Below are 24344 nucleotides of genomic sequence, written 5' to 3' on the forward strand. Positions count from 1 at the left end.
ATATGTCGCACTATAAACAATTAGAAAAGTCAGTCGAAACCGGATGGTAATTCCCCTTAATGTTTTATGAATTGGATTGCCTTTGGAGGGGTCAGAGTCAATAATCAGTATTTAACGATGTAAATAGATAAACGCGCGTCAAAATAGTTACATTATTGACTGTCAGAAGTTAGAGCAAAGCTCCCGTAGGATCATTATCATTTCATGAAAACATCCTAAAGATCCGATACAATATCGATTCGGTATATAAAGCTGGACAAATGAGAACACAATATTATAGGGTATGAAAGTCTAGATACGCAAGTACTATCCGGTTTCTACTGTGTTTGATTTAGTTAGACTAAAGTCGACAGCTAAACTGCGTAAATTTTGATAAATAATTTACAATAACATTAACGCCTACTAGGAAAGTAAATTCTAAGTTCATATATTAAAAAGACAGTTAAAAACAGTTCTACCGGATTAAAATGGGTTATGCATCACGCAAGATACAAGACAGGTTTGCATTTAAAATCGACCTTGAATTTCTGATGAATAAACGCGTTTTAATCCGGTAAACTTGTAAAAAATACTTACGTAATTATGAAAATATATATGAATTCATACAATGCAACTATTATGAGACCAAATATTTTTGAGTGAATTTATAATATCTTTGGATACATTACATTTAGAAGAAACGTTTCAAGTAGATTCAAAATACAGTATTGGGGAGTACTTAAATTTAACTCCACTACTTAAAGCTAAGCGGGACCCGAGAGTCTTAATAAAATCAATTCCCAAAACATTCATACATTGTCCCTGAAACATTTGGAAATAAATAAACGTAACGCTATACTACAATTAACATTTTCGAAATTATCATTCTAAATCTTACGTACACATAATACTGAAAGTATTCTATAATAATATTTTAGAATTTCCAATGATCGCGTTACTTTTATAATACAAAACACAACGTAAATTTCACACAAATTTCAATAACATTATTGCACTAGATCATTATAATTCATAACTTAATAATAAATATTGCATAAGCGTTAAGTAAAATTAACTCTAACTAAATGTTAGGTATATTAAAATGTCAGTTCGATGAAGATCATCCTTTAAGGTTGGTTCCCGTGACGTCACCAGGACAGAAATATAATTTTCTAGAATACGAAATACCTATCATAGAAGTACCATATTGTGCTAACTACACGCCTAAAGTAATATTTTGACTAAATATTAAGTACGATTTGGTGCTCAAAATTTTTAAATGTTAAGTTATCTACAGTGTTTTAAATTTTCACTAAATCTAAATTACGATTTACCACGCTGTACCTGGCCGATATTTACGGAAGATTAAAATAGGAATATAAAGTTATGTGAGTCGACAATTGTCAAAGTCAGTTGTGCGTCGCCGCTAGATGGTGCCATAAAATTTACTAAACAAATATACGGATACAATTCAATTACAACGACTACAGATTATCAAGACGATTGTTTATGGCTAGAATTTTAAAAATTCGTTTAGAGAGACGACAGTGCTAGTAAGTAAGTACCAATAAAGTTTCAAATTAAAAACTACAGAACTGACCAAATATGTTAAGTGTTGAACTTGAAAAACCTTCAAAGCCTTGATTTCAACTGGACAACAACACAAGCACTTATTACAGAACTCTTGTATCATCTTTTTTGCGTTTCCCATGAGTCACAACATTGTCCGTGATATTTTTGCTACCTGAAACATTAACAGGGAAATGTAAGAATATTTAAGAAAAATATATTATTATTGGACGGAAAAATAAATTCCTTAATGCGTTCAAACTTGTCAACTTTATAATAGTATAGAAATATTATAAAATTTCAGATCAAGAAATTGAAGGCCGCCCTGCGTGAGGGCAGCCAGGCCTGTCCGGAAGAAATGCAAGAATTAAAGAAGAACCTCGAAAATAGCAGGATTAAATTGCAAAGGTATAATTTAATTTTAGACTTAAGGTTTCACAGACCACAGATACAAGCCATAGATTAAAAGACGCTATTATTTTTAGGATGAAAGAGGAGTTCACTGCATCAGCTCAAGAGTACAGAGATGTCTGTTATATGTTGCTAGGATACAAGATTGATAGGACGGGACATAAAAATTACAGGTATTTCAACAATTGATTATACTAATTATATGAAGTACATCTAGGTCTCTCTTATTAATCGAAGAAAGATACCAGTGGCGCTACAACCGTTTTTGGACCGTTCAAGTATTACGTAACGAATTTGGGGGGGGGGGAGGTCCTTTTGTAAAACGTTACGATGCGGGGCGGGGATTGAATTACGCGTTATTATTAATATTATTATCGACTTTCCAGTACTTTACACCACATAATGGTAACTTTTAGGTATAAAGAGTCACTAGGTGGTCACGAAACGTTTTACTATACTTGGGTACAGAAAAACGTTGGATATTATACGATTGGATTAATAATCTCCAAAAATTGCGTGACGTAATACTTGAAAGACGTATAGTATTTAATTTCATAGAAATATAGTTACTATCAATGTAAAAACTAATGAAATAAAATCAAGTAAGTTTAATCCACAAAATATATCAAACTTTTAGGAATACCATCTTATTTTTTCTGAATTTGCCGCGCTTTTTCGTTATCTTCTTTCATAATGTTAGAGAGATGCCAGATTCTAATGTTGGGTAACATAACTCAATATGATAAAATTTTGTCTTTTATTGCAAATTATTTTCGCGTATTATGAATTATAATTATTGTTTTAGAATATCAAATATGTACGCGGATTCGGCTGAGGAGTACCTCACCTTCACCCTCTGTGAGGACGGCATAGAGATGGTGCATACAGACTATTCGACATCTCTAGGCGAATTAGTAGAGTTGCATTTACACCAACATCGCTCCATTCCAGTATTCCTTAGCGCATTGACAATGGAATTGTTCACGAGAACCACTATGCAGCAGGAAATTGCATAAGTTTTTAAAGCTGTTGACTATGGTTTTGCTATTCTGTTACTCTCAATAGCGACTACTATGTACCACGTGACCCCAAGTTCTGTTTAAGTTCTTTGACTTTCCGTAACTGAGCGTTATTTAAGGCAGTTTTTCCGATCACCACTCAAACTCTAAGAACTTCATTCATATAGGTAAACAAGTACACTTAAGAACGTCAACAGAAAATATGTTGAATTGATTTTAAATTTACATTTACTACCAGTTCGCAAGTCAAGGGCGTAGAGCGGGTAAGAAGAACTGGCAAGAAACTTTCCGCCACTCTTTTTAATCGCCAAGTTTTGTCATACAAATTGTTTGAACTGGAGCAAATCAATCCCAAGGATTAGGATTATTTTAATAATCGTCAGATTTATAAAAAAAAAGCCCTTGCCCTGAAGTATTAGAACCAATTCGACGGAGGGTCATTCAAGAAAAAGTGTATCAATTGTTAAAAAGCCGGCAACGCACTCGCGAACCCTCTGGCATTGAGTGTCCATGAGCGGTATCACTAACATCAGGTGAGCATCCTGCCCGTTTGGCCCCTGGTCTATATCAAAAGTTGAGTTCGCTATTGAAAGTTACAGAGTACCGGTGCTGTATCCTATCTATTCCGAAATTCTGATAATCATCATGAGTTTGACAAAGTTTTAACACATGTACGTGTGTGTGTCAAATTATTTATGGAAATTCTCACAGTTTTACAGTTTACAGTTTTAAACTTTCTAACCTATATCGACCTACAATTACCTAAACCTACAATTGACCGCCGACTATTTCATCTGTCAACCGTCTTGGAGTTTTCAATATTTGTATGTTCGGTACTCTGTACTTACTATAATATTCGAATATTGCTATTGACTGTGGTTCTAGTCCAAAAAATCTAGAATTTCTGAGTAAATATATATTTGACGTTTTTAATACTTTGCCAAACACAATTAAAGGAGTTGAGACAAAATCACTTTTTGACAGGCGTGCCCCAGTTAAAGAATTTGTATGAAAATCATATGGTCACGTGGCAAGTTGTGAGCCAATATCATTCCTATACTTACTATGGCATTAGTGGGTCACGCCAGTCTAAAACTAATTTTGTCTCAATCCCAAGGTCTTTTAGCACGATTTCAAGTTTCTTTACGATTATCAAGTTTTGGTCAATGCTATGTCAGTTTTGACAGCTCGTGTTGATGTTTCAACGTAGAGTCCGCGACACCAAACGTCCCACAGTTCGCTTGAATATATTATATAAAAATCTTCTTAAATAATTGTTCTCTCTAAAACCCTGGACATCCTGATTCCTCATAAATTTGGAGGGGATATCCCCAAGTTGGCAACACAGAATAACATGGCCGACTTGTCAAATTTAACTTTTTCACCGCGGGACTTTGGTGGCGCGGACTCTAGTTACTCACTAGGCAAATGCTTTTGAATGTTCGCTATTTAGGTATAATATACTGCTAAAGGTTAGTTTAAGAGAAATATTAGTTAATAATGTTTGTATTCCCATATTTGTGAATGTATAAGATTCTTCCATAATTTCCGAATACACAAAAGCCAATAACAACTTGACAATATTATTCATAAAAATAAATATAAATCTAATTGCAATTCTTCTCTTTTTGTCACACCATAAATATAATTTGATAGAAAGAGACAAATGTACTTTAGTTGAAATGATGTAATTAGGTTTATATTAATAAAATATATGTATATCACTCTTTATACTGTCAACATTTAAGCTGACAATGTGATTAGATTTTCTGTATTAAGACATTTTTTTAATTGACGTAACTATTAAATTATTTGTAAGTGATATTGCCTTTTATTACAAATATTCAAAAGTGCTATTTAACTAATCTATATATGTAAGATAGCTGGGTTTACAACCCGACAAAACAATAATTCGTGTTAAAAAAACTTAAGCCTTTTTTAAAAGCGACTCCATATACATGGCAACATTATTTACCGATTATCTGTGGCAAAAATTTCGTAACTTAGTTTCAAATCAGTCACAATCACGTCTTGTGCGCTGTCGAATGTCAAAATTCATTCAGAAAAAATGGTTTGACAGCTTTTGCAAGTAGATTTTAGTTTGATTGACGTTCGTGAATACGGGCCTTTGATTGTTTCCGAATGGAATTCAAATATCCAATTCTAACAAAATCACAATGTCAAGTCAACCTGATAACCTCCAATTCTCGAAGTCGGGTGACGTAGAGTTTTCTGCAACGGGACACCAGTCTATACCTTTTTCTAAGCATTTACGAATTATTGTGTCTATATATTCGACTTGTTTATTCCAAATTATATCGGTAAAACAATTACCGGTATGTAGAGCAGTGTTGTTCGACCTTCAATGCCGAGTGTCAGGCACAGAAGGCTGATCAATAATTAATCACGATACTGAATTTCTTATAGGAGGGAACAAGCCTACGGGACAAGTTGTTGACAGACACATAAATTGTAGAGACCTACAGGTTGTACGTCATTCAATTTTTATTGCCAGTAATAGTTATAAGTTTACAATGGTCAATATAGTGGTTCAATTTTATTTGATTTTACCACTCATATTGATGTCCGTTAAAGTCAATAAATCGTGTCAAATCTAAAGATTTCGGCTACAGCTCATTGTATAAGTTATAACGCGAATTAGATAGCAATTGAAAATCTAAACCGCATCAAGCCTGGATTTAAGCGAAGTCATTGATACTTTTGCGAAAACTTAAGCTAGGTTTTTTTTTTAAATACAATTGTTATTTAGTCAGTTGGTAGGCCCGACCTTTATATAATAAACCCTTGAATCTTCTGTATTTCATTTTATTGCCCTGCACACAGAAAAGCGCTTAAGTAGCTTAGCATTTTTAGAGTAGGTATTTGTATATTTCATATTTTATTTGATTAAACCTAATAAGTTTACAAAGCAGTGGGCCCCCATTTTTTAATTTGCCCCAGGGCCCTTGGTCACCCAGCTACGCCACTGAATATAAATATAAAGTTTTGTGACAAAGCAAGACCCTGTCCAGGCTCCAGGATCAGGATCATGTCATTCATGATACCCTGAATTTGCCAATGAAGATGATGACGTAAATGCGCTTAATTTAGCAATAGACAGGCACACACATATTTTTTTAAAGGGGATGAAATAAAACCAGAACTCCGTGTAAAATATTTATAAAGAAACAAGGAAAATATATTATCATTTTAGTGCGTTAACAATTTTAGATGTCAACAAAACTGAAACAATATAACAATTTGAGTACGCATTACATCCAAATGTGTATAAAACTAGCATTTTCATATGCGATAATGGTGCTAATTCTGAAATGTCACGTGTATAAGTGTCAATAGTCAATAGACGGTTGACATTAGACAGTTGACACTTTGATTTTAAAAGACAATCTTAAAAAACAAAGGACACGTTGGATTTGACATACGGTCTTACTAGGCTCTACTATGAACTCCCTTAAGAGTATGAAATTCATTGTGTACGAATTATCACATTTTTAAAGCTGCTTTGTAGAACATTAATTATTATTAAGGAATCGGTTTAGTTTACGTAACCGTACAGAATTAACACCAATTGAGCATTATAACTACTCCAAACGATTAATGTAGTGGAGACCCATTTTTAAATAAAGACCTAACACGCACTTATACACTATATGTCGCACTATAAACAATTAGAAAAGTCAGTCGAAACCGGATGGTAATTCCCCTTAATGTTAATGAAAAATTTTAGGAATTGGTTTGTCGTTGGAGGGGTCTGAGACAATAATCAGTATTTAACGATATAAATAGATAAACGCGCGGCAAAATAGTTACATTATTGACCCTCAGAAGTTAGAGCAAAGCTCCCGTAGGATCATTATCATTTCATGAAAACATCCTAAAGATCCGACAGGATATCGATTCGGTATATAAAGCTGGACAAATGAGAACACAATATTATAGGGTATGAAAGTCTAGATACGCAAGTACTATCCGGTTTCTACTGTGTTTGATTTAGTTAGACTAAAGTCGACAGCTAAACTACGTAAATTTTGATAAATAATTTACAATAACATTAACGCCTACTAGGAAAGTAAATTCTAAGTTCATATATTAAAAAGACAGTTAAAAACACTTCTACCGGATTAAAATGGATTATGCATCACGCAAGATACATGACAGGTTTACATTTAAAATGACGTTAATTTCTGATGAATAAACGCGTTTTAATCCGGTAAACTTGTAAAAAATACTTACGTAATTATGAAAATATATATGAATTCATACAATGCAACTATTATGAGACCAAATATTTTTGAGTGAATTTATAATATCTTTGGATACATTACATTTAGAAGAAACGTTTCAAGTAGATTCAAAATACAGTATTGGGGAGTACTTAAATTTAACTCCACTACTTAAAGCTAAGCGGGACCCGAGAGTCTTAATAAAATCAATTCCCAAAACATTCATACATTGTCCCTGAAACATTTGGAAATAAATAATCGTAACGCTATACTACAATTAACATTTTCGAAATTATCATTCTAAATCTTACGTACACATAATACTGAAAGTATTCTATAATAATATTTTAGAATTTCCAATGATCGCGTTACTTTTATAATACAAAACACAACGTAAATTTCACACAAATTTCAATAACATTATTGCACTAGATCATTATAATTCATAACTTAATAATAAATATTGCATAAGCGTTAAGTAAAATTAACTCTAACTAAATGTTAGGTATATTAAAATGTCAGTTCGATGAAGATCATCCTTTAAGGTTGGTTCCCGTGACGTCACCAGGACAGAAATATAATTTTCTAGAATACGAAATACCTATCATAGAAGTACCATATTGTGCTAACTACACGCCTAAAGTAATATTTTGACTAAATATTAAGTACGATTTGGTGCTCAAAATTTTTAAATGTTAAGTTATCTACAGTGTTTTAAATTTTCACTAAATCTAAATTACGATTTACGACGCTGTACCTGGCCGATATTTACGGAAGATTAAAATAGGAATATAAAGTTATGTAAGTCGACAATTGTCAAAGTCAGTGTGCGTCGCCGCTAGATGGTGCCATAAAATTTACTAAACAAATATGCGGATACAATTCAATTACAACGACTACAGATTATCAAGACGATTGTTTATGGCTAGAATTTTAAAAATTCGTTTAGAGAGACGACAGTGCTAGTAAGTAAGTACCAATAAAGTTTCAAATTAAAAACTACAGAACTGACCAATATGTTGAGTGTTGAACTTGAAAAACCTTCAAAGCCTTGATTTCAACCGGACAACAACACAAGCACTTATTACAGAACTCTTGTATCATCTTTTTTGCGTTTCCCATGAGTCACAACATTGTCCGTGATATTTTTGCTACCTGAAACATAACAGGGAAATGTAAGAATATTTAAGAAAAATATATTATTATTGGACGGAAAAGTAAACTATTAAACTAAATAAAATACACTCTAGACCAGTGTTTGCAAACGGGCAGGAGGCTCACGTGATGTTAAGTGATACCGCCGCAGTGGACACTCAGAAATTCCCTTAAGAAACGTTCAGTTGTGGAACGACGGAATTTTAATTAGTAGTATAGACGGTAGTAATAATTCTAAATATATTTCACTGAAATGTAATTGCTAAGTGCGCAGAAAGAGTTTTTACGCTAACTATTAAATTACTGTCCAACTCTCCTTCACCAATACGAGTCCTTGCATACATATTTTTTTAAAATAATTATTATTTACAATTAAATTACCACCAAGAATGGAGTTGTCAGAATCCGCACACCTATACTTTATATGTCTAGTAAATACCTTTACAAGGCCCGGGATGCAGTGGGTCAACAACGGTCCCAGCATGACAGGCGGCACGTTGTAAGCGACACCACGAACCATAAGTCCTTGCGTCAGTACCGCACAGTGTTCGTCTCGCACCGCCGCCGCACGCGCCGCAAGAAACACAACGAGCCCCACTCGCGCCTCCACGTACGCATCGTTGTCCCGCCCCACAATATATGGACGCACATGTAGCGTTTGCTGAAAGATAAAAAACACATATAATCGTCTATATATATTTTTAATAATGTCAGAAATTACTCCGTGAATAATTTGTTTTGTGTTGTATATGTTTGTCGAGGAAACTTTAAGCTTTACAATTAATTACTGTCCAAGTTAAGAGGTGATCGGGTGAGCTGTGGGGTACAATTTTTTTAAATTTAATGACAAAATTTAAGGAGATCTCGAACAAATTATACAAATGTAGTTCACCGTTGAACTACTAATACAATATTTATTTAAGATAATTAACAATTTTAAAATGTTTGATATTGCAAATCATAAAAATGTATTGTAGAAGAAACTATTTAAATAAGTTTAAAGAAATTATGTTCCTCTGTTCTCTTGACTAATATAAAATGTGCAAAAGGCCACCGGAAACAAAATACAAAATTTACCTAAAATGTTTAATAATCACCTATACAAGCGCCTTTATAAGCAAGAGGTAGTGCCTTTCCACGCTCGCAGGCAGCCTTTCTCAAAGCGCAGGCCCCAGCATATGTACGTCCGTCGACCGCACAAACTGGCGTGCCAGCGACACTGCACGCGCCGCACCGCACGCAATGCGGGCCCAACTCGGCGTCCAACACGCAACGTTTGTCGCCGCCACAGCGTACTCCTTCACAGCTTCCAACTGTAAAGTCATTTTTAAACTGGTACCATGATACAGATCATACCAAATTTCATAGAACAGTCATCGCCCAAGTACACCCATTTAATAAGACTTGTTGAATACCCAATAAAAATGCTGGCAAATTGTGTACATTTCAGATAAGGTGTATTCAGTATTGGTCACGCTTACTACTAAAAATACATTTATAATTGCAGACCAAATAGATCGCCGGAAGTGAACTATCCCTAAGGTTAAAAAATAAATCAGTTTCGCTACAACCTCTTTAGGTCTGGGCCTAAGATTTCTGAATCTGTTTGATGATCATTTTTCAATCTAATGGGCAAGTAGGTGATCAGCCTCCAGTGCCTGACACACGCCGTTGACTATTTGGGTCTAAGACATGTCGGTTTCCTCAAGATGTTTTCCTTCACCGTTCGAGCGAATGCTAAATGCGCACATAGAAAGAAAGTCCATTGGTACACAGCCGGGGATCGAACCTACGACCTCGGGGATGAGAGTCGCACGCTGAAGCCACTAGGCCAACACTGCTTTCCCTAAGGTTACGCAAACAAATATTTTATTCCTGATATTTATCATATTAAATCAGCTCGGAAATACGACGCGTAATGTAACATAATAACGGAGTAGAAATCGGACAATCGGGCGAGTTCTGTAAATATCTGACACCTTTCCAGTTGATTGTATCGCATTGCGGTCTATAGACGATAGTTAGTGTGGTCTAGACAGCGATCAAGACTCTTGAGCATACTGTGTTAATCGGTTGCAATATAACACTTGAGTGAAATAGGAATTTAGTACTTGATAGAATATCGACTGATAAAATAATTCACGTTATATTGTTTTCGCGTATTGCCGTTGCCACTGAATAAGAAAATTGCGGTAATTTTTTTATCATCACCAGCCATTCTTTTGGCTCCATCTTTGGAAGTATCTCTTCTCCTCTAACTCTACCGGCATGTCGCCGTTTGCATCCATTTGTAGCCTGCTTTGTGATGTCGTCGGTGGGCCAGACGGTCTTTTGTTCTGCCATGGTCACCATTCAAGGAGACTTCAGGTCCACGCGCGCTATATTGCCCGCCCACTTCCATTTTCAAGGTCACGATCTTGGTGACATTATTTATTATAGAGAGGCTTGGAAAAGTTATAACTTAAGAATGCATTAAACTAATGACCACTATACCATGCATTGCATAGGTGCTGTAAAAGCGTTTTAAAAATAAAACAAATAGCCTCAGATTTCTGTATATGTTTCGTGAGAATTTGTGAGAAGATGATCAGCTTCCTGTGTCTAAGGCAAGCCGGTTTCCTCACAATGTGTGTTCGAGCGAATGTTAAATGCGCACATAGACAGAAAGTCCATTGATGCACAGCCGTGGATAGAACCTACGACCTCAGGGATGAGAGCCAAACCTATAGCCACTAGACCCTGCTGCTCTTGCCAAAGCAGCATTTAATAATATAAAATATTGTGCTCCGTGATATATAACAACGCTTGAATCTAGTTCCAATAATGTAATCAGCTCATAGTCTTTAAACGTAACATGATCATTGAATGTTATTTATAAAGAAACTCGTAAACAAAGTCGTTTTGAATATTACGCCCAACATTCGGGTGCAGAACATAAAAATATTTTAATCTAATTGCAGTTCACTGACACGATCTATAAAGTGATTCATGTGGTCATATATACATTCTGTATTGTTACACAAGATGCAAACACTTTTGAATTTTACGAGCTAAACTCCGATATTCCTGAAATTCTGTTTGCGCATTTGAATATTTTGGGAAATATGCTATTATTATCTCGAATGGCCCACTGTTGCCAATAGACGGTTACCGATGCAACTGTTTTGCATTCATGCTTGGCTTATAACTCTAGATTATTTTTTACAATATTAATGAGAATAATAATGATCTTAAAAATCTAAGAATTAGATAAAGATCTTCTGACTAGAGTTTTAAAAAATCGACTTGGTGTATGGGTTGGTATGGTGTACTTTTGGGAAAAAAAATATAATTCAATAAATGATTATTTGCGTGAGACACTATAGTTGATATAAATTGAATAACGTATGATTTGATATGTACGATACAAATGATATAAGAATTGACCAATTCATATGACTAATAATATAAAATGTAAAATATCTTTAAAGACAAGTTAGCGCGCCATTGTGTGTGGCAGAATATGCGAACTTATGATTGTACCACTTTACACATTTTTCTACCATATTATTGCAATAAATAAATTATTATTATTAGGTATAAGACTGCCCCGCTTAAGACACGTCCCGCTGAGACCGTCCATTTAAATGAGTTTTACTTAATTAATAATACTTTAGTTTTACTTAATTATAAAACGTGTGCCAGCACAATTACCTATAAATCCTTTTTTCATAAAAGAACATTTTACCCGCTCAGGTATCCAACTTTATTATAATAGGTGCTTAAAGTGCGCCGAGAATTTGCACTTACGTATCTCATAACGTTGTTACGTGGAATAGCAAACATTTTGTCAGTGGTCCAGTGCCTAGGTCTTAGAGTGCCTGATGGTTACGTTAGTGTATTTATATTTTAGAAATATCCTTATTCATGCACATAAACATACATGTTTTTAAGTCGGATGTAGTAGTAGACATGGGGAGAAATTGGCTGTGCCAAAAATCAATCTGGAACTGTTTCGGAAAAACACCTTTTGTATGACAATTAAAGTTTACAATAAATTACCAAAAGAATTAAAAGACCTTCCGTCTTGAGTCTTTAAAAAGCGACTTAGTGTATTACTTTTAGATAAAATATACTATTAAATAAATGATTATTTGCTTGAGATACTTGATATAAATTTAATGATGTAATGTATAATATAAGAATTGACTTTGACTAATAATGTAAAATTCCTTAAGACAAATTAGCGCACCATTGTGTGGCAGAATATGCGAACGATCTACGATATCACCTTAACATTTTGTACCATATTCTTGCAATTAGTAAATTATTATTATTATTAAGGCGACATCGTTCGACATTCGTACCCTCAGCGAAAACTAGCCTCTCGAAAAGTGCACACATGACTCCAAAGTATGGATCTATTACTGATTAGTTGTGGTGTTGTAGTATGTTTTGGTAGCTTATTTTGTTAAATAAAAATCCACAGTTGCCAAGCAAATCGCGACCGACGATACATGCGAAACAAACAATTTGAAGACAATTTTAAAACTTATCATTATTCATACGTAATCTTTGAAGTTTGAACCAAGATTCTTATCCACGCATGCCTAAGAAGAACCATTAAGGTGACGTTATCTCGGACTGAAATATTATAAATTATTCTGAAACCAGAACACCGGTTATGTCCCTGCTCCGAAACCGACGTTGTGACAATTATATATTGTCAGACTGAAACGTGGAATAGGTGCGGAAAGCTTTGTTTTGTGAAATCGCGTTTGCGATATGATTTAATAAATTGTAGATACATTTATGTTGTGAAGTTTTGAGTGTAAATAAAAATAAGTGTGTTTTTTTCCGACTAGGAAGACGGCCTTATAATTGGTCAATTCCAGGCAACCATTAATATATAATCATATAATAATAAAATGTTTGTGAACCTAAAATTTTGTGTGGTATACGGAAAATTCAGATGTTGAATTAAAGGCCGGCAACGCACTTGCAAGCCGGCAAGGTGTCCATGGGCGACGGTATCGCTTAACATCAGGTGAGCCTCCTGCCCGTTTGCCTACTATTACATTATTATAAACATTGGACTGAAATTTTGGTATAAAAATAATAATAATAATAATAAAAGCCCTTTATTCACTGACCATTTTAACTTACATGTTATTCTTATTTAACAGTAGCATTCTTAAACCTAATTTACATAGCGAAATAATAATTTATTAGCAACCACATTGGTCAGGTTGTCTGTCGACATAGGCCTACCCCAATCGTTTCCACATCTCTCTATCCTTGGCAGACCTTCTCTATCCTTTTGTCAGATCGTCCTACAATCTTTTAACTTGACCTCCTCGTTATCTTTTCCCGTTTCTCGGATACCACTCTATTACATCCTTAGTCCATTTTTCTTTGTTAGTACTCATTATATGTCCAATCCAGTTCCATTTAAGCTTTCTTATTTTTTGTAGCACGTCACTGACGTTTGTTTTTTGACGTGATAACGTCTTTAAAATCGTTTTAGTCGGGTGATATGTTCAGAAACTTGTGTCACACCAAAACCTCACGAGCGCGATCGCAGGTATAACGAGAGAGAGACGGACCGATCTCCCGTCTCATCTCGAGCGCTGCCAGTCATTCCGTGAATGTATGAAGAAAAATGTATATCATAGTCGAATAAGTAAACTTGTCATTTTACACCCGAAATTTATCATCAAAAGTGTGAATAAAACGATAGATGTAATTTAAAATTTGAAAATTTTTTTATCTTCCTTAATTCCTTACTTCCCAAAAACTTATATCACCAATAAGACGTTATCACGTAAACATCTCGATCGTAAACCTACTTTACAAACAACCAATATTTTTTTCTTATTTTTGAAGCTGTCCATCGATCTGGTAGTCTTATATTGGTATAAAAATTGTAATTCCTAAATTTAAGTAAAATTATGAGCACGTTTAGTTAGCAGACATAACTATTAACTATAGCAATAACGAATCGAAACATGATACGCGAACATAAATTTCAACCAATAAAGGCCACATTTAAACCACTGAACATTCGTAACCGAGTCATTAGCTTACACGAATTGCGAAGTTGCGTTTCCTAGACTTACACAATTACACATTTGTTCTAAGCATTCGTTTCGAAATGGTTTACCGTACGAATATTTGTCAAAACGCCACGTCTCCCACGCAAACTGTAAATATAAATTACAAATACTAAATCGTTTGTTCCCAATAATATTCTTTGATAGTTTTGTACGATTGTGAAGGCAAGTTATTTTACGTCCATAAAAACAGTTTTTCTTGTGTGAACAAATTAAATTTAATAACTTTAAATTTAGAGCAGTATTGGCCTAGTGGCTTCAGCGTGCGACTCTCATCCTTGAGGTCGTAGGTTCGATCCCCAGCTTTACCATGGACTTTCTGTCTATGTGCGCATTTAACATTCGCTTGAACGGTGAAGGAAAACATCGTGAGGAAACCAACGTATCTTAGAACCAAACAGTCGACAGCGTGTCAGGCACAGGAGGCTGATCACCTACTACGACAATATGATTCAAAAATGATCATGAAATAGATTCATAAATCTGAGGCCCAGACCTAAAGAGGTAGCACCACTGATTTCATTTTAAATTTATTTCTTAATATCTTTACTATTGGTAAAAATTTATACATCAATAAATGTAAGGTTTCGTAAATCGTAATTCAATTTTTAGGGAAACTTATATTGAACTAATCTTTTCGAAGAAGTGTTTCCGCCATAGTCGCAGCATCCGGATAATTTCATCATTGCAAATATATACCGTGCCTTATGTTATGTGTTCAATCAATTATAGTAATAATAACCACTTTAATTCTATACTATAAAATTACAAATCAAATTACTGTTAGTTTTGTTATTATACTTTAGTTATTGTTATTTTCATTACATCGTGTTCGCCAGTATGGACCCCTTTTGAGTAAAGACCTCCTCCTGAACTTTCCAATTGGATCTTTTCTAGTTCCGAGTATAATTAGGATCAATGGAGTATACACCTTGCCTTATGTTATGTGTTCAATACGGTAACAAAAACTTACATAAATTTTAAAGGATTTCTAAAATAAGAACTTTATCTGTAGACTTTAAAACTCTTCGGTGACAGAGTCTGTATTCTACGAGTTAAAGAAGCTCAAAATCTATACTTATATGTAAGAAACTGAAAATTATATTTGCCTGGTCAAGAATATTTTTTATCGTTTATTCTTATTGTATTATTTCTTTTCTCTTGTATCGTTGTAATGTTTCCCTTTAAATGTTGTGCATACTTGTCATTGTTGCATGTTTTGTGTTTTTGTATGTCATGTGTTTTCTGTGTCTGTATATGTTTCGTTAGTGTGTTACAAAATTACTTTTGTCTTGTCCATTTATGATAAGTATGGAGTGTGAAACTGCAGTGCACAGGGAGTTTCAAATAAAGAATCAAACAGCGAAAGCAAAACCTTTTTGCGCAAGTCATTCACATAAGTGACGGGAGACTACTGGTTGCGGGCCGGTTTCCATAATTGCCTCCCGGATGTCATCCGAACTACAGAATAACCACTACAGGTACTAAAGCTAAAATCATATGTTTTCGATAAGGTTTCCGGCAGTAATTGCTACTGTTCTTTTGCATTTTTCATGTTCAGAAATATTTTATCAGACTTAACAATAACTTAACATAACAATTTTACGTGAGAAAAGAAACGCGTGTTTACAGAAACAATTATTTATCTATTCACAAAACTTACAAACACTATCCTTACAGTACTAAACCTATACGATAATGTAAAAAACAAATGTTTCACAATGTACGGATAAGTTCTACATAAGTTCCAAATTAGCTATTTATTACTTATTGGAAGGATAAACACTATTGTTGCGTTTCATGACTGTGAGATGGCTATTCGTCACATAAAGTCCATCATAAGTTATGAGTCCGATGAATGTCAAATAGCACAATTTATCTTCCAAATAATTTATGTGTTGCATAGCTATTTGGTACTTTATCCATACATTGTAAAACAGACCCTTAATATGCAATATCGCTACTGTGAATTCACTCTGCGAACGTATAAAGATGTCGATAGCGTCACATGTATTCTAAGTAAACTATTCCTAAAATTCTGAACTAGGAAAGCTACGTTAAGGAAATTGTAGAACTCCTTAGCGACTCTTCTAGTACAAACTTATTGCAAGATTAGCAATTCGCTAGAGACGATAGCAAGCGGCCGGATGGGATGTCTTTGATCCCTTGGAGGATGTGCCGGACTTTGGTATGGGATGGTACTTGTGTTAGCCCCGGATAAGCACAAAAGCTGGAGCAGCCGCAGAGCAGGCGGAAAATAATAAACGGATCAAATATAAGAGTCCTCCAACTTTGATTTTGTTCCCTTTGGAGTAGAGACTCTTGTGTGCACGGTTCAAGTGCAAAGGCGCTAAATAAAGATTTAAGTTTTCACCTGGTAGATAGTACCGTAGACCCCAGAGCTAGTGCTTTCCTTGATCCACGAATAAGTATCGCAATACAGCGAGGAAATGCTGCTAGCGTTAAAGGTACACTGCCACAGGGACCAAACTTTTTAAATTTGTTTTAATTCTCAATTTATCAATTTTTTATTAGTATTATTATTACTATGTAGTTTAAGAATATTGTAAATGGAAAGATGATAACTCAAGTAACGATTATATGAATGAGCTTAAAAAGTTTATTTGCATAGTATTTGTAATTCCTATATTTTTAGCTAACAAGTTCTGTTTCTTATTGTTGTACTTTTATAACTATTGTAATATACGTTTAATTAATAAGCGTAATATATTATTGCGTTAGTACATTTTCTCATGTTAGTCAATGTTGTAATGTTTTTAAAAATATCTTAAGCCGTATTCTTTGATTTGAAAGCCTGAAATTCTGAATTGAAATTTCAAACAAGCTTCTCGACTATTACTTAGTTTTTGTTGTAACTATGTCTGTTCCGCTATCCAACTTGTCAATGCAAAGTGACAGTTTTAGGAAAATTGAAATTTATACTGTCGTTTAAAATTATTAACACCTGCATCTCGCACAGAAAAACGTGTGCAAACCAGTAACAGATACGTGTGGCAACATTGTTGCAAGGCATAAGCGTCACCGCAGACAGGGTTCATGTGAATTCAATAACATAAAACTATAAAGTTACATACAATATATATTATATAGTACCTCCTCGTAGAATATTCATGAACCTTCGTTTTTTTATTTATTAAAAATATGTTAGTTCAACAAAACATACTCAATTTTAACGCGCATACATGATACATATAATAAATATTTAACTGGTGTTATATTTTCTGTTGAGAGCAGTGTTTGCCTAGTGGCTTCAGCGCAGGACTGTAATCCCTAATATCGTAGATTTGATCCGCGGACAGTATTTACGGCCGTGGTGTTATGTTTCGTCTACTGTCAGATTTTATTATAAATCAAGGGCAAACGGGCAGGAGGCTCACCTATTGTAAAGTGATACCCGCCACCCATGGACTTTCTTAATATCAGAGGTCTCGCGAGTGTGTTGCCGGCTTTTTAAGAATTTGTACGCTTTTTTCTTGAAGGACCCTAAGTCGAATTCTAGATTAAAATATTATTGTGGTTCTCTCGACTTATGTATTTTATATTATAAATTCGCGGTTATGTCATAAATAAATATATATCTGCCATATCAGAAAGATTTCAATTACATCAATATCAAGGGATATTATTTTTCTCGATTATTAGTTGTGTAGTTTTTCCTACTGGTACACGTGTTCGAAGACCCTAATATTGCCTGTCTACAGATGTTTACCGTGTGATATTACCGATTCGTTGTTTGAATAACAAAAACGTGAATTTATTGATTGTATCAGTATTCCACTTGATAAAGAAATTAATTTTTATTCTTTATACGCAGGAAGAAACTTTTTGCGTACCTTAGATGTGTTTAACCTCGGTTAACTCTACTATGAACTTATATATCATTTATCGCAAGATGCCATAAATATATACAAATCCGTCACAAAACATACGTATACATCTCATAATACTTCAAATTAAAAATCCTGTTGTGTCTTTACTTTATTCTGTTCACTGTATTATTCATTTTCTTTATTTAACAAAACCTTTATAATAAATGTATACTGATAATTTTATATAAAAATAATATACTTAGAGGCCAATAATCAAAAGGTATTAAGATAAAAATGTCGAATCACAGCTCCTTCTTAAAACAGCTCCAAATGTTTTTCTATGGTATGTAGTACCCCAAGTAATATTAAGGAGGCACATGGCTTTGGACACCAAAAAAAAACAGATAATATTAAATGCATGACGTAAATTATATTGTCTGAATTATATTGTGAATTACATTAGATTTGGTTAAAAATTTGTACTATCTTTCATTCATTTCACAAATCAATGTTTTAATTAATTTCTATCGGCTTCAAGAGCATGAGCCACCACATTCTACCGCATTTACCATGGAGAGTGTTCAGAGGAGTTGTTCGGTCTAATACCTGCAGCTGAGTTTCATCATCGGACGTCAAGGCAAAATACAAAATACCATCCGTATCACCTCGACGTCCGTCGTTCCACAACAGAGCGTTTTCTAAGGCAGTTTTTGCCGCGCACCACCACTATGTGGAACCAGCTGCCCACAGAAGTATTTCCGAACCAATTCGACTTAGGGTCCTTCAAGAAAAGAGCGTACCAATTCCTGAAAGGCCGGCAACGCACTTGCGAGCCTTCTGGCATTGTGAGTGTCCATGGGCGGCGGTATCACTTAACATCAGGTGAGCCTCCTGCCCGTTTGCCTCCTATTACAAAAAAAAAAAAAAAAAAAAAAAAAAAAAAAAAGACTGCATGGTACACAATTGCCTAGTGATGACAATATGTAGAAAAAATTTGGAGCTGCTTTAAGAGCCGTGATTCGAGAAATTTACCGGTATTTATTATTTTTGAAGTTACAACTAAACCAAACGTATTTCTGAGTTCTTATTAAATTACTTCATTTGCACAAAAACAAAATGAATTCCTCGTTGTTCCAATGAATGACTCTGGCTTTGTTATAAATATGTATCGTATTCCTCTTGTGTTTAAGTACTTTTTACATTATCTAGATATTTACCTCTAGACACACCCATCAGTAAAAAATAAGATGCAAGAGAGTGCATTTGCAGCGTAACCATTGTGTCGTCTCGGAGAAATGTATTTCAGAAATATATACACGCACTAGTGTATGTACTTGTACATAAGACATGAAAACATAAATTTTAACTATTTGCTGTTAGGTATTTTGTTTTAATAGGTGATTCGTTTTTCAATGGTATTTTGCATTTTGTTTTTCAAATCTGATTACATATGCTTTTGAATAAAGAAACATAGTTGTTGAGAATAACCTCTAAAACACTATCTTTTTTCCCGCATGTTATAAAGTACACCAAGTACAGTATATGTTACAATATAAAATACATGACAATTACAAATTTTGCTTTCTAATAGTTATTTAAAAATATTTCGCTTTACAATTCGGATCAGGTACATTCTTTTAAACTCATCAGCCCACTACTGAATATCAAGCTATGTAAGTAGGGTTTATTCCGTTCTATCCATGAAGAATTCACTATGGTTCTGTCAATAGTCAATAGAGATATAAGCACGAACGATAGTATGGGAGTGTCCGGTCACCACTGGACAGGGATTAATGTACTGAGCTCGGAGTGAATAAAACAAAACCCGCTCTTCCCTCCCTAGAAGACAGACCATAATTACTATGCTCCATTGATAGCTTCAACTCGATGTCTGATTAATAGCTACCATTAAAAACATCTTATAGAAAACTCTTATAGACACGGGATACTGCCCTATAATTTAATGCAAAAAACATATTGAAATATATAGATTCAAGATGTGGGAGACCGCAACGAGATCGCATTAAGTAAATGGCGCTATTGTGGCGATGATTGCTAAGTTTTGTAGCGATGACTCGCGGGAACGAAACTCAGGTTTCTTTGACAGCGGCTGTCATCTTGATATTTCGGAATGAAAGGACTCGATCAACGGTCTTTTTGTCGGGTATGCGGTCATTAACAGCTATGCACTTTGCATCAAGGTGTACGGTGGAATAATGTATTTTCGCGGAAACGCTGTTAATGAGGCCGCGTGTTCGCAGAATATAAGACGGTCTAGGCTTAATGAAATTTCGCTTAATCGCATATACCTAGGTAACACTGAAAATGTTTAGAAAATGAAAAACGGCTTAATGTAGAAAGTTGCCAATACTTTTAGTGTTTTTCGAAGTAATCTCCGTTCCTTTCTACACATCGTCGCCTTCGATGGAACCACGGAGAATATCAATAGAGAATATAAATCATTGACCGAATATTTTTTTTTACGTGTAACAAGAGTTTTAGATTTGACGCGTATTCACAAAAACAAATGTCAAATTAATGCAATATATACTACATTAGGTTACCAAAGAGTTCTAAAATTGAAATTCAAAAAAGTTTTCACTAGCAATGTTTCTAACTGGCCAGTTCTAAACATTTTCAGTGTTACCCACGTATAAGAACTTAAGCATAGGAAAAGTAAAATTAAAAAATAATTATTTTTCAGCGAATAAAATCCAGTGGCGCTATCAGATTTCTGTATCTGTTACGCTCATTATCTAATAGGCAAGTGAATTATCAGCCTTCTGTGCCTAACACTGTCAATATAAAAGGTTTGCCGATTCCCTCAACATGTTTATCGTGCTAGCGAGTCTTAATTGCACACATAGCACATCCATCCATCGGCGCACAGGCGTGTATCGAATACATGTCAGGGTTGAGAGGCTCATTCAACTACTACACTAGTTTAACGGTAGAAATGGACTGTAAATTAACCAATAACATCGGTATTAAAGATCAGTGAAATCCAAAGCTATCAAAACCAATAACTATCTTAGTACCACGTCGGTATGTATCGGGAACTCAAATGGGTTCACGAGAAACGGCGCGTTGAGAATGATAGATGTTGTTGCTAGGTGAACGGTTAGACTATGAATAATTCTAATAATTAATACGTCTCGCGGCACTTGTCTCTATGTGCGATTATGATTTATAAACGAAGAAATGAACTAACTTCGGTTACGACTATCAGTTTATTGCGTTGAGTTTAATTTATTGGACATTAAGATAGCAGGTAAAAGGAATTCGGCATAAGCTCTGATTATAGCTGATAATGGAGTTCGTATAACCCTTGTAAAGTATTAAAACAGCCCTAAATAATTAAATACTATTTTTATATAGGAATAAAATGTTATAAAAAATAAAATAAATCAGGCGCTACCTTTTTTTTGGGTCTGGGTCTCAGATATCTGTCTCTTTCATGATCATTTGTCAATCTAATTGGCAAGTAGGTGATCAGCCTCCAACGACACACGCCGACCTTTTGGGTCTAAGGCAAGCCGGTTTCCTCACGATGTTTTCTTTCAACGGCGTGCGTCAGGCCCAGGAGGCTGATCATCTACTTGCCTTTTAAATCATCATGACACAGATATAGAAATCTGAGGCCTAGACTTAAAAAGGTTTTAGCGCCACCAGTTTTTTTTATACACATTTTGAGCACGGAAGGCCTTAACTACAAAATTAAAACTGCTTTCCAATAGCGAAGTGCAGTCGCATAATAATTAAGATCTATTTAAAAAAATAAATTGTGACTTGGAGAATAAAGTTCTGTAAACATAATTTTGTGATAATGTTGCTAGAAGAACATTTAACATTCTTTTCTATGGAGTTCCGCGCTCCTTCACCATTTTTTATCTTCTTCATACTTATTCTTTCTTTATTATTTCGCCCGTTGCAATTTTTTATTATTTATTATAACATAAAGTAACATAGAATCCAATTCTATTTATCTTATAGTAATAGTTTCATTGTATTTTATTATGGAACAATTCCCGTGATGAACGAACGTATTATTAAATTGTGTAAATATCCATTGGTGCACAGCCGGGATTCGAAACTCGGTTTGTTAATCTCTTTTTAAAACCTAAAACTATTTTTTCAATCATTTCAAAATATTCTTCAAACTGTGTTTTTGCCACTGGTCACGACATACGGACTACACTCGTCTGCACTACAGTTACACTCATGTCTCACTCACATAATCAAAAGAAAGACGATGGTGTGATTGATTTTAATCTACCTCACTTGTTTAGTTATTACGATTTAATATCAGCAATCGCCAGTAGTTTGGTTTTTCAAGTATGTAATATAGTTAATTAAATATTTAAGTACCTTTACTGTTTTGCTTTGTTAAGTAGATTAAGTATTAACATATAGGAAAGAGCGTTCATCCCTAACACAGGTTCTTGAACTTAAAAGGGATGTACTAAAATATAGATTTAAGACTATGTATTTACTTAATAAAGAAATTTTTGTTTTTTGTTTTGTTTGATTTGCTAAACGGTTGGGAAACCATATGTTCCATGAAACAGTTGTCTTTATATATATGTTCTTCATCTATACTCGCATTTTTCCGGTAAAAAAAAGACAATAGGATCGCAAAGGAACTACAACAAACATTACAAGGAGCTACGTCGGGAAAGGCAGTTATGGCATGAAAAACAGTAAATACTGAAAGACTTCGTCTTTTGAAAGTAAATATAAGTAAGGAGATAATGACAGAAGAAAGAAGTGACCCAACATCTGTTGATATCTGCATTTTCTATGGAGCAAAAGTTCTTACCTCGACAGGGTCCAGGGTAATCCAACGTCAAATGTTTGGCTGGACGTCTACAGGCTCTTCGTCTGAGCCGACAAAGAGATCGATAAGTCTTTCCATCGCTTCCACAAACGGGACCTGCACGGCGGCACGTCGCTGCGCATACGCATCTAGCTCTGCTACCTCTTACCACGCACCGCCTCCCCGCACCACATGACACACCGGCGCAGGATTCTGTAGAAAGAAAAAAAAATTATAGAATTAATCAGAGCTGGCCTTCTCCTTTGCTGTGTGCGCTTAATTGGACTTGCTTTACAGATTATTATTTGTTTAAAGGCTGGCAATGCACTTGCGAGTCTTCTGGCAATGTGTGTGTCCATGGTATCACTGACCAACAGATGAGCCTCCTGCCCGTTTGCCTCCTGTTGCATTAAAAAAAATATACATTATCTATATTTATATCTCATTGAACTTTAGATTCAGATAAAATTATCATAATGGCTGTCAAAAACTACAATAAATTAATTCACCATCAGAATGGCCATAGGCCATTTTATTTTGATATGTATTTAAAAAAAGATATGTAATGCGATGCCAAGATATATGTTAAAGTTTTTTTTAAATAAAATGAATTCAATATAATTGTATAGTCTATAGACAGATAGCTTTTTTAAATTGAAATTATAAAGTGTGAAAATTCTAAAAAGTTGTAAATGTTTTGATTAATTACAATGTAATTTTATATTTAGTTACACAAATATAGTTTGAACCTTTATACATCTGTAAAAAAACAAAACACTATCACCTCTCAAATAATACATGCGAATCGCTATTACCCCGTACTATAATAGTACTATTACAATGCACATAGGCCAAATATATTTCTAAAATATTTTAAGTTTTATTTACGTAAATTTAAGTCAATATTATATAGTCGTAGTTTCTTAATTTGATAACAACGGTTTGATTCATTACAATGCAATTATATAATTAGTTACACACACATATCCTATACCTTTATACATCAAAATAAACACTATCCGTTTAATCTATGCGAATCCCTATTTCCCCGTACTATAATAGTAATTAAAACAGTTACTATACAACAGCTGAATGACCGCAAAATGGAGCAGTTTACGGATTATACTCCAAGTCCTCTCATTACTTGAATAGAGCTTTCCCCATCACCGGTTCTTAATAAGCTATTGTTGAAAAAGCGATTTGTATAGTTAAATACAGTTTCAGGACAC

At 34.4% G+C, this 24344-nt stretch overlaps 2 protein-coding genes across 2 annotated transcripts in view; one reads left to right on the plus strand and one right to left on the minus strand.

Moving 5' to 3' along the window:
- Nucleotides 1-1832: 1832 nt before the first annotated feature.
- Nucleotides 1833-3228, plus strand: LOC125059737 (mitotic spindle assembly checkpoint protein MAD1-like). The gene is made up of 3 exons (XM_047664285.1): nt 1833-1956; nt 2034-2132; nt 2765-3228. Exons 1-3 carry the CDS (start codon nt 1907-1909, stop codon nt 2973-2975), a joined length of 360 nt encoding a protein of 119 aa, XP_047520241.1. The 5' UTR covers nt 1833-1906; the 3' UTR covers nt 2976-3228.
- A 2914-nt stretch (nt 3229-6142) lies between these two features.
- The window catches only part of LOC125060281 (follistatin), a 35762-nt gene continuing 17560 nt past the window's right edge, over nt 6143-24344 (minus strand). Inside the window, exons 3-6 of the mRNA XM_047665102.1 lie at nt 23119-23328; nt 9475-9690; nt 8817-9038; nt 6143-8377 (exon numbers count right to left, since the gene is read on the minus strand). Of these exons, the coding sequence (XP_047521058.1) occupies nt 8307-8377; nt 8817-9038; nt 9475-9690; nt 23119-23328 (719 nt within the window). The 3' untranslated portion in view covers nt 6143-8306. The remainder of the gene's footprint in view (nt 8378-8816; nt 9039-9474; nt 9691-23118; nt 23329-24344) is intronic.

Source organism: Pieris napi, chromosome 2 (genome assembly GCF_905475465.1).
Source record: "Pieris napi chromosome 2, ilPieNapi1.2, whole genome shotgun sequence".
In the NCBI taxonomy this organism is placed as follows: Eukaryota; Metazoa; Arthropoda; class Insecta; order Lepidoptera; family Pieridae; genus Pieris; species Pieris napi.